Source organism: Motacilla alba, chromosome 4 (genome assembly GCF_015832195.1).
Source record: "Motacilla alba alba isolate MOTALB_02 chromosome 4, Motacilla_alba_V1.0_pri, whole genome shotgun sequence".
Taxonomy (NCBI): Eukaryota; Metazoa; Chordata; class Aves; order Passeriformes; family Motacillidae; genus Motacilla; species Motacilla alba.
The window spans coordinates 2,371,018-2,387,572 of NC_052019.1; the positions used below are offsets into that span (position 1 = coordinate 2,371,018).

The window sequence follows — 16,555 nt, forward strand, 5'->3', positions numbered from 1 at the left end:
TTTTTGGTTGCCCACAGAAGAATCTCCTCTCCAAGTTGTCTCTTATCTGGGCTCCCATGGCTCTCAAGCATTTTATTCTGTGATGGGTCTATTTAAGGAGATCCTGGTGTTTCTCATTAATAATAAGTGATGTTTGGGATCTCTTGCACAGCTGTTGGAATCTGAAACTGATTTTTTGGTACTTTATGAGTTATTTTTACAGCTGAAGATTCACTTCCTTGTTAAACAAGGGAAAATGCCACATAAATGTGCAATGGGTGTTTTTTGAATTGTCTTTTTTGTTGTTGAGTTAGGGTATTTTATTATAAAATAATAAAATAAAATAATAACATAAAAATAATAAAATACAGGGTATTTTATTTATAAACTGTTTAATTTAAAATATTATTTTAAAATACTTTAAAAATTATTTTAAATTTTATTTTAATGCGTGAAGGTGCTATGAAAGTAGTGTTAGTTCTCATTTTAAAAATTAAGTGTATAATATTATTTATTTATGTACCTATATTATTTGGGTTTTTATTTAAAATTTATGTGTATAAGTTTATTTATTTGTATGAATGGTTTCATTTATTTATGAGATTTACAAGAGCAACTTCACAGTGCCTTTCTAACCCAAAGATATTAATTTGTGAGGATGTTCTTGCAAAACATCAAATTAAAAAAAATTATAGTAAGTAATTTTTTTAATTAAGATTTTTTTTATAGCAAACTTACTTTTTAAAGTAAGTTTATAAAAATTTAAGTAAGTAATTTGTTTTACATGTGTTTGTCCATGCACCTCCAAGTGGAGAAGCCAGACACCAGGTCAGGATGGTCTTGTTGGAGTCATGGCTCTTCACCTCTGTATTTTTGTCACCCTGAGGACTTGGTGGTGACAGAGCTCTAGGAAGGTGATTCCTCCAGTGAGGATGAGGATGTTCTCTTTCCTTTCCAGCTGGAAGGAGGAGGCTCTTGCAGAGGGAGCCTGGCACTGCTGTTCTATAAACAGTGTTTGCTTTTGTGGGGTTTTGCTGTCCCCACTTTGTGTCCCCCTCACTGGGTGAATGTCACAGCCAGTCTCACCCAGGAGCTTTGGGACAGGGAGAAAAATGCTGCACAAGCAGGGACTGAGCCCTGTGTCTGCTCTGCCTTAGGTACAACCTGCTCCCCAGGATCATCGAGGCCAAGTACCTGGATGCCATGGATGCAGAGTACTGAGGGTTCCTGGCCTGCAGAGCAGCAGAGACAGCCCCTGGGGGCCAGCCAAGGCGTAGGACCATCCCTGCAGCTTTCTTTCACCACTTTCTTCGTGCTCTGACGTTGGCAATGCACTCCTGTCCCAGCTCCACGGGGCCTGTGCCAGACCGAGGGAGCCTTGGATTGAGAGGACGCTGCTCTCTGGAGCTGTGAGGAGAACAAGCTTTATGGAAAATGCTTTTTTCCACATCCCCAACCACACCAATCCCAAAGATAAGCCCGGCTGCATGGTCGGAGCATCCAGAGTTGTCCCGTGTTCCCTTGTTTGAGGGTGGGGGGGATTTTTTTAATGCACCACATCCTTTTCTTCCCCAACACTAAGAACAGCAACTGACCCTTGTTTTATAGAACGACAGCCCTGGCCTGGCCTTTGAATCCAATTCCCTGTGCACCCAGTATTCCCAAATTGGTGTTCCGGGTGGGATGGCCTCTTGCTAAGCCACTGATGTCAGGAGAGATGGTGGCTGTTTTCTCACATTCATGGGTTTGGAAACAGTTGCAACTTGTACTGCTACAACCCACAGCTTTGGATGAATTTTTAATCCCAGCAAATGAGCTGGGAACGTTCAGAGGCTGGGCTCTCATGGCCCTGTGGGTAAAACCCCTGCTGGGTTTGAGCTGTTCGGGCATTAGTTTGGATCTTTCTCCCATTTCTCCTGGGTAATCAAACACAGAAGTGTAGGTTTTTGCACAACTGCAGCATTTTTTTTGCCTGCACCCAGAGGGCAGTTGTGTCGAGGTTGCATATACATATGTACAGTAGTGCCTATGTGTACATATATACATATGGAGTTGTGTATATATTTTGCATAGATATACAAATAGGCCTGGTTCTTTCCAAATTCACAAGTGTTTTGTGCAGTCAGTGTTCCCCACCATGTCCTGACCATATACTTGTTCTCTGCTTCAGTGCTGCTTTTTCTCATTTGAGACATGGTCACTTTTATTCCTTTGGAAGCTGCTCAGTTACTGGTTTTGTTCACGTGTTGCTTTCTTCGAGGTGTTTTCTTTGCTTTCTCCTTCCTGTGGCTTGAGACCTTCATCATTCTGTCTCGAGGCTCCAACATGTGAATTTTTCATTTAATTTTGATGTACAGAATGCAATGAAAGTTTTCCTCTTTTCACCTAATCAATACTTGTTGGTCATTTCATTGTTTCTGTTGTGTAGCTAATTTCCAGTTCCCCCCTCTTTCCCCCCCCAGACGTTATATTATATTTCTGGATGAATCTTAACTTCTGCTGTCTTTTATATTTCAGTTTATTTAATTTTGCTTGTACTATGGTCAGTTTTCTTATTTGGAGTACTGTGAAACAAGCTGCCCTTTAGTTCAGTGCTTGGCACATCACAGGTCACAGCTAAAAATGAAAAATTGTGGACCTCGGTGATGAACTTTCAAAAGAGTAGAAATGAGGGGAAAAGAGGAATGTAAAATATGAATTTATCAGCACAGAGAAGTGTTTCTTACCAGTTGCTTGCCCAGTAAATGATGCAGAGTTTTTTCCTCCCACCCCAGCATGGTGAGGGAGACCGACCCAGCCATAAGGGAGGAAGGCTTTGGGTGCAAAGCTCCTGTGCTGATGCTAAGCCAGGCTCAAGCCACTGCAGATTTGGTGTATTTGCACTAAAGATCAGAAGGTATTTAATCTTTGTGGAGCTGCCCACGGCTCTCAAACACGGGTGCAGAACTAATTTTTGCATTTTCTTACAAAACCCTTTGTATTGAGACTCGATGGAGGAGAGCAGCGAGAATTCCTTACATCCATGATTTTATATCCTTGAGGGAATTGTAGGGGAAACCCCTCAGCTTAGCAAGCAAAACAATGTCACAGATAGCAAAAACATGACCTTCATGTGGCACCAAGCTGATGGGAGAAGTTTCAGGGTCAGGGTGACCACCCCAGTGCATCAAGGCAGGGAATTTGGCTTTCAGCAGCCTTGGGGGCAGCAGGGGCAGCTCCTGCCACATCTGACAAGAGCAGGTACAAACCCAAACGTGGTTTCTGACCACTTTCCCAAGATTCCCCTGGCTTTTGAGTCACTTCTGTGCCAGGATCACTCAGAGCTGTTAGCAAGGGCTGCGTGGAGGAACGGGGGCAGACAGGATTTCAGAGGTGGCAGAACTCTGTCTGATCTTCAGTCAACAGCAAAAGGGCAGGTGACAGGCAGCAGTTCAGGACCTGCTGGAAGCCAGGGAGTGCAGAGGGCTGCTGAGGCTGAAATAACATGTTTTTCCCACAGATGTCAAAAGATTGAAGCAAAGCTGCAATCAGAGGAGTCATCCTCTGGCTGAGTGAAGCTGTAACACACACGTGACCTGTGGGTGAATTCCTGGTGTCTCCACAGGAAAAAGTCACCTTGGGGGGTGGTTTAAGTGATACTTTGGGTGCTGTGGCTGGAGGAAGGACAGGATGTGCCTAAGGGAACGTGGCTTTGGTCCAGTTTGAGGCACTGGGTGGGATTTCCTGGGGCACAGAGTCATAGTGGGGTAGACTGGCCTGCAGGTTTTACCAGATGAAATAGTTTTGAGATGCACCCTCCATCCCCCACTTAGAAGGGCCAAAAATGTCCCCATTTAAAGCATTTTTGAAAGATCCATTTCAGATAGTGTCAAATGTTGCAGAGAGAATTGAAAATCCAGGCAGCAGGGAGGGTTAAATATCAACCACAACTCTTGTTTGTATCTTTTCTTTTCCTTCACCGGTGTGACTTCAGTGTTTGTATTTTCTTTGTAGCATCAGTAGGATTCTGTTCTGCAGGGTTTTTGTTCTTACAGAAGTCAGGGGCCAAAGAATCAGCTGATGGGAAATCAGCACAGCTTGAGTGGGGGGAAAAAAAGCTGTGCTGGCTTGGACTGATTGAACATTTGGACCTATGTCTCAATATTTGGGTGGAAGGGAGATGTGAGACTCGAGGCCTCTTGTCTCAGAAGGGGTTTTCATGATCCTGCAGAGGATTTATTTTATTTTTTTCCATGCCTTTTCTCTTCTTGTTTGCTTCTGGTTTTGCTGACTTAAGTGCAGGCGTTTCCAGGAAGTAGCTGACTAGGGAAGGAGGGTTTGTTCAGAGTTGATTGAGCACTTTAATACTTCTGTGAAGGTTTAAGACAATTAGAATGTAAAAGAAGTTTTATTATAAGCTCTTTATATACGCACAATGCTCTGTGTAACTGTTGCCAAAGAACTGAGTCTGAAAGGTGTCAAGAGCTGTTGGGAGAGTCCGTGGGCTTCACCTGGCACTGCAAGGTAGGGAAAAGCTTCTGAAACGAATGGATTTTGGAAGTTGCCATTTGACAGCTGCCAAAACGATCAGAAACTGGAGATAGAATAAAATTCTACTCTCAAACTTGTAGTTTTTGATCCTTGCGTTGAATGTAGGAGCTAGAAGTGAGCTTGACAATTAAAATTGGATTTGTACCTGACTGGTTTTGTTGGTCTGAGATTTTTATTTTGTTGCTTTTGAAGACGTCCTTGACGTGCCGTGTGTGGGATTTGATGTGTTTGTCCATGTAAATGAAGGGAAGTTGGTGAAAAGGTGGAACTTGCTGAACAAGCAGTGCAGCACTTTTGGGATTGCTTAGGAAGCACAGCTGAACAACTGCACTGCAACAACCCCAAACTCCCTGGCAACAACATTTGAAGTTATTTAATAAATGTCAAGCTCCACTTGGATGTGCTGCAGAAGGATGGGGATGGAGTAAAGGGATTCTGCTGGTTTGGCTCAGAGCTGCTGCTGGTGAAGTGGTCCAAGATGAGCCCCAGCACTGTGGGACACAACACGAGCTTCCTGATGATCCAGGGAGCTGGGATGCTCTGCAAAGAAACAGGGAGGATGGCCACACTTATGTACAGCTGTAGGTTCTTCCCCAAAATTGCACATCCCCAGCTGCACCCAGAGACTGAGAATTCACAAACTTCTCATATTTGGCTGCTTAAGGAGCTGCTGCTGCACTCTGCTCTGTGGACACTCCTGGGAGGAGCAGGAAGTTCCCCCAAAGTTGGATAGATGTGGAGGTGGGAGGGCAGGGGTTGGTTTGGGAGGGTTTTTTGTGGAGTTCTCAGCAACAAGAAAGGGACCTGAGATGTCACATCACCAAAAGCAGCTCCTGTTTTCCAGTGTGTCCCACAGGCATCTGCACCATCGTTCACACGTTCATGTTGCTCCTTCCCAGCCTTTTTTTATTGCTTGTTGCATTCTGAATCTGCCCTTTGCAGGGTTTTTGCCTGATTAGAACGTTGATGGGCAGGTCCAGGGGTGGCTCAAGCACCTCTGTTGTGTCTGTTCCCCCAAAACTCAGTGCAGGCTGGTTGCTGCCATCTCCTGAGCCAGCTCTCTGCTTCCCCAGCCCATTCTAGAAGCTGCCTCTCAAATTTCCACTGGGGAAATGCTGAGTGGGAATTTTTCCTGGAGAAGCTGAGCCTGTGTCGTGCAGTGGCTGCTCCTTGGGGCTCCTTTGCCAGATTAGCAGTGATGAGGATTCATGACTGTGCAGCAGTTGCACCTCCCCATCTCTTCAGAAATCTCCTTTATGGCTTCTGTTCCAGTTGGGATGTCCTCCTTTCATCTGCCAAGCTTCCAAAACAACCCAAATTGACATAATGGGCTGGGGCTGGGTTGTTTTCTGTGCTGAGGCCTGTGAATGATAGAAGATAATCGTCTTCTCTAATTGTTTTCCTGTCTAATTAAGGCATTGAAGGACCAAACCCTGGCCATCCATCCCACTCGTGGCTGCAGCCTGCTTGCAAGGAGCAAACCATCAACGCTGTGGGCAGAGCAGAGGGGAGGGAGTTGTTGCAGTACAAGCTTTAGAATCACAAATTAGCACTTTTCCTCTTTGGTTTTGGGGTGTTTTCCTCTCACACTTCCCTGGCTGTGTCTTTCTTTGCCTTGTACAAAACGCTGCATGAGCTGGGATGGCTTGGCTGTGCTCTGATGTCACATTAAATATTGAAGAGCCTGTCCTGGGGGAGCTGCTGCCTTCTGCTCCCCATCTGCCTCTCCTGCAAGGAACTGCTCACTTGGAGACTCTGCTCTTCATCCAGGAGACAAATTCCTGCTGCTGCAGGAGCAGTGCCCCAGAAGGAGCTCACAGAAGGGTCACTCAGCCACAGAAGGGGAGCAAAATGCAAAGAATTGGGAAAAACAGCTTGAAAATAAAGTCTCTCCCTCCTGATCTGAGTGATGTTGGGACCTTTTAGCACCTGGGGAGAAGCAGGAGCTCTGCAGCAGTGAGGTGTTTGTGAAGTGATCAGGGGCCTGCAGGAACTCTCCTTATCAAAGTCAACGTGGGGGACTGATGTCAGTGCTGATTTTGGGAGGGCTGGGAGCAGTTCTCATCTGCCCAGCAGCAGCAGTTGGTGTCCTGGAGCCCTTGTTTGAGGTAAGTTTGGCATGACTGGATGGCCTGGGTGGGTCTGCAGAGGTGGCTGGAGCAGAAGGTGCAGCCCTGGGTGCCCTGAGCATCCCCAGTGCTGGGGGTGAGCTCTGGGATGGGGGTGACAGAGCCCAGTGCGTGTCCCCTCCCGTCAGGAGCTGCTTCCCCTGGGAGCTCTGCTGGCACCTCCCTGGTGTTCAAAGCATCACATTGCTCAAATCTGGACCAGTGCCACTGATTTCACGCAGCACTCCAGGGAGTGCTGGCCTGCTGGAGCAGGATTTTATGGGAATTACATCTTCATGGAATCACAGAAAGGTTTGGGTTGGAAGGGACCTTAAAGCTCATCCAGTTTCTGCCATGGCAGAGACACCTTCCACTAGCTCAGGTTGCTCCAAGCCCTGTCCAGCCTGGCCTTGGACGCTTCCAGGGATCCAGGGGCAGCCACAGCTTCTCTGGGAATTCCATCCCAGCCCCTCACCAGCCTCACAGGGCAGAATTCCTTCCCAGTATCCCATCCATCCCTGCTCTCTGGCAGTGGGAAGCTATTCCTGTGTCCTGTCCCTCCAGGCCCTTCACTGCAGAGCTCCCCTTGCTGGCCCAGGCATTGACAGCTCCCTCCCATCTCTACCACTTCTGATATTAAAAACTAATTATGATTCTGGGATTTAGAGGTCAAGTCAGGAAGCTGCAGCCCCTGGGAGGTGTTGGATGTGTCACTTTGGAGCTGGGCTGTGCTCTGAGGAGCCCAGCAGGTCCAGGGGGATCCATTCCCATGGGAGAAGGAGTGATCCAGCTGCAGAGCACAGCTGCTTCTGGGGAGTGAGGAGCTGCTGACTGACCCTGGGAAGGTTTAGCCTGTGGTGTCACATTGGTTTAATCAGTGACTGAGGGCTCTGCTGGTTTTGGAGGTGTTTATCCCCTCCTTTCCCCGTCCTCGTTTCTTGGTGTGAGTTTGTACCTTGTCCTCACAAAGGAAAGATTGGACTCAATGATCCTTGTGGGTCTCTTCCAAGTCAGGACATTCCAGGATCCTGTGAGATGTTACCCCAGAAAACAGAAATTCTCTTACTAAAAACTGCAACAGTTCAGCTGCTAAAAAAACCCCAAACTTTACCCAAAGCAAGTACACCCTCAAATTAATGCAAATCAACCCCTTCCCTATTGTATTTGTGGGTTCCCAGACAAAGGAAGGAATGATGAATCTGACTCCATGTGCTCAGAAGGCTGATTTATTATTTTATGATACTGTATTATATTAAAGAATACTAAACTAAACTATATTAAAGAATACAGAAAGGATACTCACAGAAGGCTGAAAAGATAATAATGAAAACTCCTGACTCTCTCCAGAGTCCTGACACAGCTTGGCCCTGGTTGGCCAAAGAGTGAAAACAACTCACACCAGAACCCAATGAAACAATCACCTGTGGGTGAACAATCTCCAAACACATTCCAAAAGAACAAAACACAGGAGAAGCAAATGAGATCAGAATTGTTTTCCTTTTCTCTGAGGCTTCTCAGCTTCCCAGGAGGAGAATCCTGGGCGAAGGGATTTTTCAGAGAGTGTGAATGCGACACTTCCCCGTGATCCCACCTGAGAAAGGCAGATCCTAAATCCATAAATTCTTAAATACTCCCTCATTTCCCCTCCTGCTTTCCCTGGAGGGAGTGTAAATGCAGGATCAGCCCTGCTTAAGAGGAGAAACCTTCCAGGGGCAGACCCAGCTCATCTCCAGCTCTGCATCCCCTTTCCCTGCAGCACAGGGTGGATTTCCAGTGCAGCAGTGCTGGGTTTATTTCCCCCCATGATGTGTAACTGGTTAAATCCTTCCCCACCGGGAGCCCAGGAGGTTTCTCCCAGGATTCTGAGAAAGGATTTGAACTGAGGGAGGTCCCTGTTCAGGGATTTCTGGCCCATGGATGTTGCACTTGCTAAAGAGGCTCTCCCAGAGCACATCCCTGATCTGGTGTTGATTTTCCAGTGAAGGATTTCTTTTGATAAGAGTTGCTTGGAGGGGGAGGGAGGGAGAGGGAATTCCTTGGCTGTATAAGGAAGCTCTGTATTTAAAATGGAAATAAAAAAGAAATATGCTGTTTATATATTTCTGCTTTTTGCCCAATCCCTGTCTTCTCTTTAATCTGGGTTTCTCTCCCAGTGCTGAGGGTGTTTCTCCAGGGACTGGGGATATTTGTGTAATATTTGGGTGTTTCTCTGGGGACTGGGGATATTTGTGTAATCCCCAGCACCTGGAGCACTTGAGCATCTCAGCTGTGACTGTAAGAGCACGTGTCTGACACAGGAGAGTCTGGGGAGCCAAAAATTGGATTATTTCATCATTTAATGGAGAATAACTGCACCTTTTACCTGATTTGGTGCCCTGGCAACATCTGGAGCTGGCTCTGACTTCCTTGGCATCACCCAAACCAGAGATGAGCCCAAATCCAGGCGAATGTTGTCACTGGGGAGCCTGGGAATTCTCCAAGGAGTGAATTTGTTTCCTGCCACAGGATCCAGCACCCAGTTACCCTCCAACCTCCTGTAACTCAAAGAGGAGCTCACAAGGACTCGAGATTGAGGTGAGGCTGGGAGTGGCTGTGGGGGTCTCAGAGCAGGATCTGGGACAATCCAGAGCCTGCCAATATATAAATTGTAACATTTATTTTTTCTATTATTATATCAATATTGATATATTGATATAATATATATAAATCCCTGTATATGATATATATTACCTCAATATATCAATATTAATACCACAATATCAAAAATATATTGATATATTATTATATAGACTTATAATATATTTTTAATAATATATGCTGATATATTGATATATTATTATATCAATATATAATTACATTTATATATATGCTGATATGTTGATATATTATTATATCAATATATAATTACATTTATATATGCTGATATGTTGATATATTATTATATCAATATATAATTATATGTATATATATATGCTGATATGTTGATATATCAATATATTATTATGTTTTTATATATAGGTTGATATATTGATATAATAATCTATCAATATTGGTGCTATTATATTATTATTTATTGCCAATAAATAAATAATGCCAATATGTATTGCAACTATTTTATTGTCCCTGGTCTCCAGCCACTGCATCTCCCCAGGTTCTGTGGGATTCCTCCTCCAGCTCTGACCTTCATCAGCATGAGCTGCCCTAAAGCCATGCTGGTTACCCTTATATAAATCCATATATTAAAAAAATCCCGATTCCTAAAAGGACAGAACCCCAGGAGAAGGGGCAGCAGTTTGGGTGGTGTTAATTTGGGTGGGTTCCCCTGGTTTTTGGCATGGAGATGCTCCCTGCTCTGCCATGGGGACTGTGGGCATGTGCCAAGAGCAGAGCCCTGAACCTGCCCCAGCCTGGGGCTGCTCCCTCCTCTTCAGGCTGGAGAGCCCCAAAACAGGAGAGGAAAATGGGTGGGAAGTGGTTGTGCTCCAACAGAGCCCTCTGGGAGGGGTGGGGACCCTGAGAAAGCCTGGGGATGGATGCTGAGCAGCAGGAGGGACGTGTGTGGCACCTTCTGGATGTCCCTGCATGGATTTCTTTTGGACGAGCCTCTGCAAGGTGCCAAGTGCCTCTGTGCAGAGCAGATTTTACAATGACATGGGTTTAAATGTTGGTGGCATTTGGTGCAGAGCTGGGGAGGGTCAGGTGGGGCCGTGTTTCCCTCACCTTCCCCTCCAGGACACTCGTGGTGCTCTGCCAGGAGGCTTGAAGTGTGAGATGGCCAACAATTTCATGGATAAAATGTCCAAGGAAGAGCCAGGCCCCAGGGATGTGATGTGTGGGTTTGCCCTGTGCCATGGAGGGCATGGAAAAAGGGATTATTTAGGGTGGCTGCGTCTTCAAACTGATGATTTTGTCAGTAATTTTCCCTCCTCAATCTCCTGCTTTGGTTTAAACTAGAAAGGGAGTTGGAATATTCCTCCCTGCACTTCCCAGCCCTATAAAGAACTGAAATATCTCCCTGGAGTGACCCAGGTGTGGCAGGGTCTGTCACAGCCCCCGGATACCCACGTGCCACTGCAGCAAAGCTGGGGGGAAGGAACCACTTATTCCCTGTCCCCTGAATTTTTGGGGGGATGCAGAACCCAGAGATGGACCAGAAGAGAAAACAGCAGAAATGCTGCAGCCAGCCAAGGGTCAGAAATCTGAATTTTTCAGTGTATGAGCCAAAAAAACAATTAATTGTATCTCTCTCTTTTTTTTTTTTTTTCCTTTTTCTTATTATTTTTATTTCCTTTTAAATGTTCGGGGTGGATTTTGTGTTTGTTTCTGGCCCTGAGCCTTCGCAGGCACCAAACGCTGCTGGTTTTCATCAGGAATTTCATGTGCTGAGAGCCGGTGCCATCTAGGGGACAGGGAGGAGAACAGGGACAGGGAGGAGAACACCGGGACGGGTTCCACTCCCAAAACTCCAAAATCTGCTCCAACCTCCTGGGAGCCTCAGCCCTACCCCCTCCATCACCGGGGCACCAAGCCCGGAGAACCCCGGGCTCAGAATGGGAACTTGGCAGGGCTTGACTCGAGCTCAACCAGCCCCAAATGCTGTGAGAAAAGCAGAAATCATGGAATGGTTTTGGTTGGAAGGACCTTAAATCCTCTCCCATCCCATGGGCAGGGACACCTCCCACTAGCTCAGGTTGCTCCAAGCCCTGTGCAACCTGGAGGCATTTTTTTTTTCATTTTAATATTTTTTTTTTTGTCCAACCTGGCCTTTTACACTTCCAGGGCGTTGCTTTCAAGCAAAAACTTCTTGTTTTTGAATGTGTCGCATTCACACTCTGAAAAATCCCTTTGCCCAGGATTCTCCTCCTGGGAAGCTGAGAAGCCTCAGAGAAAAAGGAAAACAATTCTGATCTCATTTGCTTCTCCTGTGTTGTGCTCCTTTGGAATGTGTTTGGAGATTGTTCACCCACAGGTGATTGTTCCATTGGTTTCATGTGAGTTGTTTTCACTCTTTGGCCAACCAGTGCACAGCTGTGTCAGGACTCTGGAGAGAGTCAGGAGTTTTCATTATTATCTTTTCAGCCTTCTGTAAGTGTCCTTTCTGTATTCTTTAGTATAGTTTAGTTTAGTATTCTTTGACATAATATAGTATCTTAAAATAATAAATCAGCCTTCTGAGCACATGGAGTCAGATTCAGCATTCCTTCCCTCATCTGGGGGCAACACAAATACAGTAACTTCTGCCCAAAGCCAGGCACCAAAAGAATTTTGCCAGAAAAGGTTTTCATGGAGTGGTTTTCTCCAAGGGGGACAGAGCCCTGCCAGCTCCTTCTCCCAGCTCTAGGCTGGCCTTGATGTCCTGCAGTGATGTCCCCTCCTCCTGCTGCTCCACGGGGACCTGTCCTGCTGTGCTTTAGGAAGGGTTTGGCCAGGAGGGTTTGCTCTGCATGCCTGCTGGGGAGGGTCAGGAGTTACAGGATCACAGGATTATTTAGGGTGGAAAAGCCCTCTGGGATCATCCATTCCCCCAGCACTGCCAAGGCCACCACTGACCACATCCCCAAGTGCCACGTCCACCTGGCTTTAAATCCCTCCAGGGATGGGGACTCCAAACTGCCCTGGGAAGCTGTGCCAACCCTTTCCATGAAGAAATGTTCCCAAATATCCAACCTGCCCCTCCCCTGGCCCAGCCTGAGGCCGTTCCCTCTCCTCCTGTCCCTGTTCCCTGGGAGCAGAGCCCGACCCCCCTGGCTGTCCCCTCCTGGCAGGAGCTGTGCAGAGCCACAAGGTCCCCCCTGAGCCTCCAGGTTTTTCCCCAGGCACCAAAGGGGAGCTATTTTCATCTGAGCCCCCAAAATAAATCTGTTCTCTTACTGCACGTATCTGAAACCAGACTCTTCCCAAACCTTTGGGAAAGGTGGGTGGGAGAGCAGCAGCAGGAAAAGCTGCTCTTCCATCACTTGAATAAATCACCAGCACTGAGATTAACAAATAAAATCACCAATAAAAATCTGGCAAATGGCAGAGTACAGCCTCAAGCCAGAGCTGCAGGGCTGAGGGCTTTGTGTTGGAGACTTCACCTAAATCACTTTTTTTTTTTTTTTTCACTCTTTCCCATTTCAGGTTTTTGGGGCTTTTTTTCCCCTAACCTCACCAGCCCCTCTGGAAATCCTTTTGGCACCCACCAAGGGCACCTTAAGGGTGGACAGGAGGGGCTTGCAGCCAAAAGTTGGCTGTCAGGGGCTTCTCTTCCGCCTCCTCATCCCCAAATGTCCCCTCCAGCTCATCCCCATCTCCCCAGGGCAGTCCCAGCTGTGCAGGACATCGGGAGGAGGCTGTGGGCACCTCTTGCCCTGATGGAGAAAGGAGAAACCCCTGAGAGCCCTCCCAGGTAACCAAAATTTGTCAATCTCCTCTAAAAGCTGCCTGTTGTCTGTGCAGGCTCCAGCAGAGGGAGTGTGGCTGCACGGAACAGGATTAAAACACTTCAGCAAATCCACCTTTTGGAGATGAATTATTGGGAATGAATTATTAATAATGTCTCCTTTGGACAGCGTTTTCCTCTGACATTTCCAATTGTTCCCCACCTGCTCAAACAGCAAAATGCATTGGGAGCCTGTAAAAACAACAAAAAGTTTCATTTTATTAATTTTTTTTTTCTATTTTAGGCAGGACCAATAAGAAAAAAAAAAACACCCCAAATTCCTCTCTCCGAGTTTTAAATTACAGGTAAATGGTTAAATTCCATCCCAAGGGGATGGGATTGGACCCCAAGGCAAGGGATTCATGTCTGGGAGATCCAACTCTCTCTTGGGCACCACAACCAAAAAGTTTGATTTTATTACATTTTTCTATTTTAGGCAGGATCAATAAGAAAAAAAAACCCCCAAAATCCTCTCTCCGAGTTTTAAATTACAGGTAAATGGTTAAATTCCATCCCAAGGGGATGGGATTGGACCCCAAGGCAAGGGATTCGTGTCTGGGAGATCCAACCCTCTCTTGGGTACCACATTCACACTTAATTTGTGTTTTCTGGGTGATCCCAGGGAGATGTTCCTTGATGCTCATCAGGGCTGGTTTTGGGAGAGCCTCCGAGGGAAAGCAGGAGAGGGCCATGGAGAGAAGGGGATGGGATTTGGGTCACTAAAACACCTCGGATTTTGTTATTCCTGATCACAGCCATGGGAGCAGCACCGGGGCACCTACAGAGAAGGTCTGGACACCCCAGGAGTGCTCATCCCGAATTTCCCTGCAGGTAAAACCCTCCCTTCCAGGTGCTCCTTAAAAGTGCCAAGGGATTCATTTCATCCATCTGGGCAGGCTCTGCCTGCTGGGAGGGAGAAATGTCAACATCTGTGCTGCAGGGAAGATGCTGGACCTGGAAACACCTCGCACTTAATGAGATTTCTCCAAATTTGCATATTAATACCTCGCCATTAGACTTAATAGGGCTCAGTATTAGCAATTAATTGTTAATAAAATAGCCATTTGTACGTGAAAATGGAGTAACAGATCTGGGCACTGCCTTCCTGAAGTGCTGGGAGGATTTTGGTGGCCCCTCCCCTGCTGCAGGCGCAGGAAACTTTTGATTTTGTGATTTCTGCTTCCTGGCTTTGTTTGGCACGGATAATCCTCCTTGGGGTTCATCCCACCTCACTCCAGCATCATCCCTGCTCCTCCAAACCTGTGCTGTCCTCTCAGCTGTGAAAAATGCGGATTTTAGGATTGGCTTTTTGCAAATATGAAAATGAATATTGCATGGGTTATGTTAGAAAGTTGTGCTGTTTTCATTTTCTTAAGTAGTGTGTTAAATATAGTTTGAGGTTATAACATAATGTTAAAATAGAAACTATGATATGTAAGATACTTTTTTTTTTAAAGAGAGGACTCTCGCTGAGATAGCAGCCACAGGACACCGAAATCTTTCAGAGAAAAAAGAATTTATTGTTCCTTGATTAGAAGAAAGTAACTTCTCCCCGCCTTGCTCAGCCCTGAAGAGCCAGGACTGAGGTCTGAGCCAGGTCCTGACTGAGTCAGGACTCAGAGGAAGAAGCTGGCACTGAGCAGACAGAATCCTTTGTTTGAATGGCATTGATGCATCACGGATGAGGTGTGTGAATATGCAACAGGCTGTTGCTTTTAGGGGTTAATCCTCTGTTAACTTTGGGCTCATTTTGCCCACAAAGAGGTACCCGGACTGTCTGTAACTCTTTGTTTTTATTGTCTCGTATGGTCCTAATCTCAATTGTCCAAATTTTTATTACTCTAATTATATCACTATTTTTATAACAATTTTATTACTATTAAACTTTTAAAATTCTAAAAACAAGTGATTGGCATTTTCCACGCAGCCAAAGGCAGAAAGCTCCAGTGAGTGCTGAGCTGAGGCACGCTGGCCATTTCCTCCCCTTAATTGACATTAAATGCAATTAGTGCTTCCCAGCTCGCCCCAGAAGCAGTGTCTCAGCAAGGTCACCGTGGCCCGGGGCTGGAGAAATGCTGCACCGAGGGTTTTAGCCAGAAGAACAATAATTATTTTAATTATTTCTTCACATGAAAATCGGCATTTTCCTTTCTGTCCTCCCCAAAACCAACCCAAGCAAAGAATGTGCCCTCTGGCTGCTTGGTGAGTGTCCCATGAGCTGGGAGTGACTTTCTGCCCCGGTTTTTGCTCCCCAAATTACGAGAGCAGCTCATTTCCCTGGAAAAACGGGGGGAAAACTCCCCTCTGGAGTTCCCAGACCTGCAGGAGGTCTGAAAGGGAAAAGCTGTGGGTTGTGTCCTACAGAAATGGGGCTGGGATGAGACAGAGTGGGGTCAGTTCTGCTCCCTGGAGCTCCTGCAGGATTTTGAGGCTCTGCCAAAAGTCCTGGAAGGGCAGAGCAAAGGAAGCCCAGGAAAGTCCTCACCTCTAAAATCACCTTTTCCCCTTCCTTCCTCTCTGCCAGGACATGAACTGAACCTTGGTGCATGAACCAGCTGCTTCTAAACGATGCCTCGAGAGGGAAAAATCCTTCCCTGTCTCTCCTTAGTGCACAGGAGCTCCTTGATGTGGTGTTCTCCCAAAAGCAGCCTCCAGGGAAGCTGGAAAAACCTTTCCAGGCTGAAAAAAACCCCTCCAGGGAAGCTGGAATAAACCCCTCCAGGGAAGCTGGAATAAACCCCTCCAGGGAAGCTGGAATAAACCCCTCCAGGGAAGCTGGAAAAACCCCTCCAGGAAAGCTGGAAAAACCTCTCCAGGCTGAAAAAAACCCTCCAGGGAAGCTGGAAAAACCCCTCCAGGCTGAAAAAAACCCTCCAGGGAAGCTGGAATAAACCCCTCCAGGCTGAAAAAAACCCTCCAGGGAAGCTGGAAAAACCTCTCCAGGCTGAAAAAAAACCCTCCAGGGAAGCTGGAAAAACCTCTCCAGGGAAGCTGGAATAAACCCCTCCAGGCTAAAAAAACCCTCCAGGCTGTCCCCTACCCTGTATCCTCCCTGAAACCCCTCTCCCAGGGCTGGGAGCAGATCTGTGGCTCAGGCACAGATCGTTTCCCTGAAATTCTCCAGGCATCTGGCCCCAGGCTGCCTGAGCTGGTCCTTAGGGGGTGTTTTTCTCCTTGGCTGAATTTGTCTGGGTTTGGAGGCTGCAGAATCCGGCGGTTCCCGCAGCAGGGAGTTCTGCAGATTCCCCCTTTTCCTCCTCCGAAATTCCAGGTGTATTTGGTAAATCTGAGTGAATTCCCCCTCCCCGGACCCTGCAGGGTTTGTGCATCAGCCCCATCCCACCCTGGCTCGTCACAGCTCTGGAAGGGCCGGGAAAAAACCCACCTGTCATGGAAAAAAAAAAAAGGGAAAAAAATCCCGGAGCTCCTCCAGCACGTCCTGGCCTGGCGAGGAAGCTATTTTCACCAGCCTCCCACACACGCTGCGATACTGGAGCAGCAAAGGAGGAACCCCAGC

At 46.7% G+C, this 16,555-nt stretch overlaps 1 protein-coding gene across 6 annotated transcripts in view; it reads left to right on the forward strand.

The window, feature by feature from the left end:
- The window catches only part of SLC4A11 (solute carrier family 4 member 11), a 97,588-nt gene extending 92,930 nt beyond the window's left edge, over positions 1-4,658 (forward strand). For 5 of the 6 annotated variants that reach the window (XM_038135110.1, XM_038135113.1, XM_038135109.1 and 2 more), the window contains one exon: positions 1,137-1,200. In XM_038135110.1, coding sequence (XP_037991038.1) covers positions 1,137-1,200 — 64 coding nt within the window. Of the gene's footprint in view, positions 1-1,136 lie in introns of all 6 variants that reach the window. The other variant, XM_038135108.1, reaches the window with a different exon arrangement.
- Positions 4,659-16,555: the final 11,897 nt, after the last annotated feature.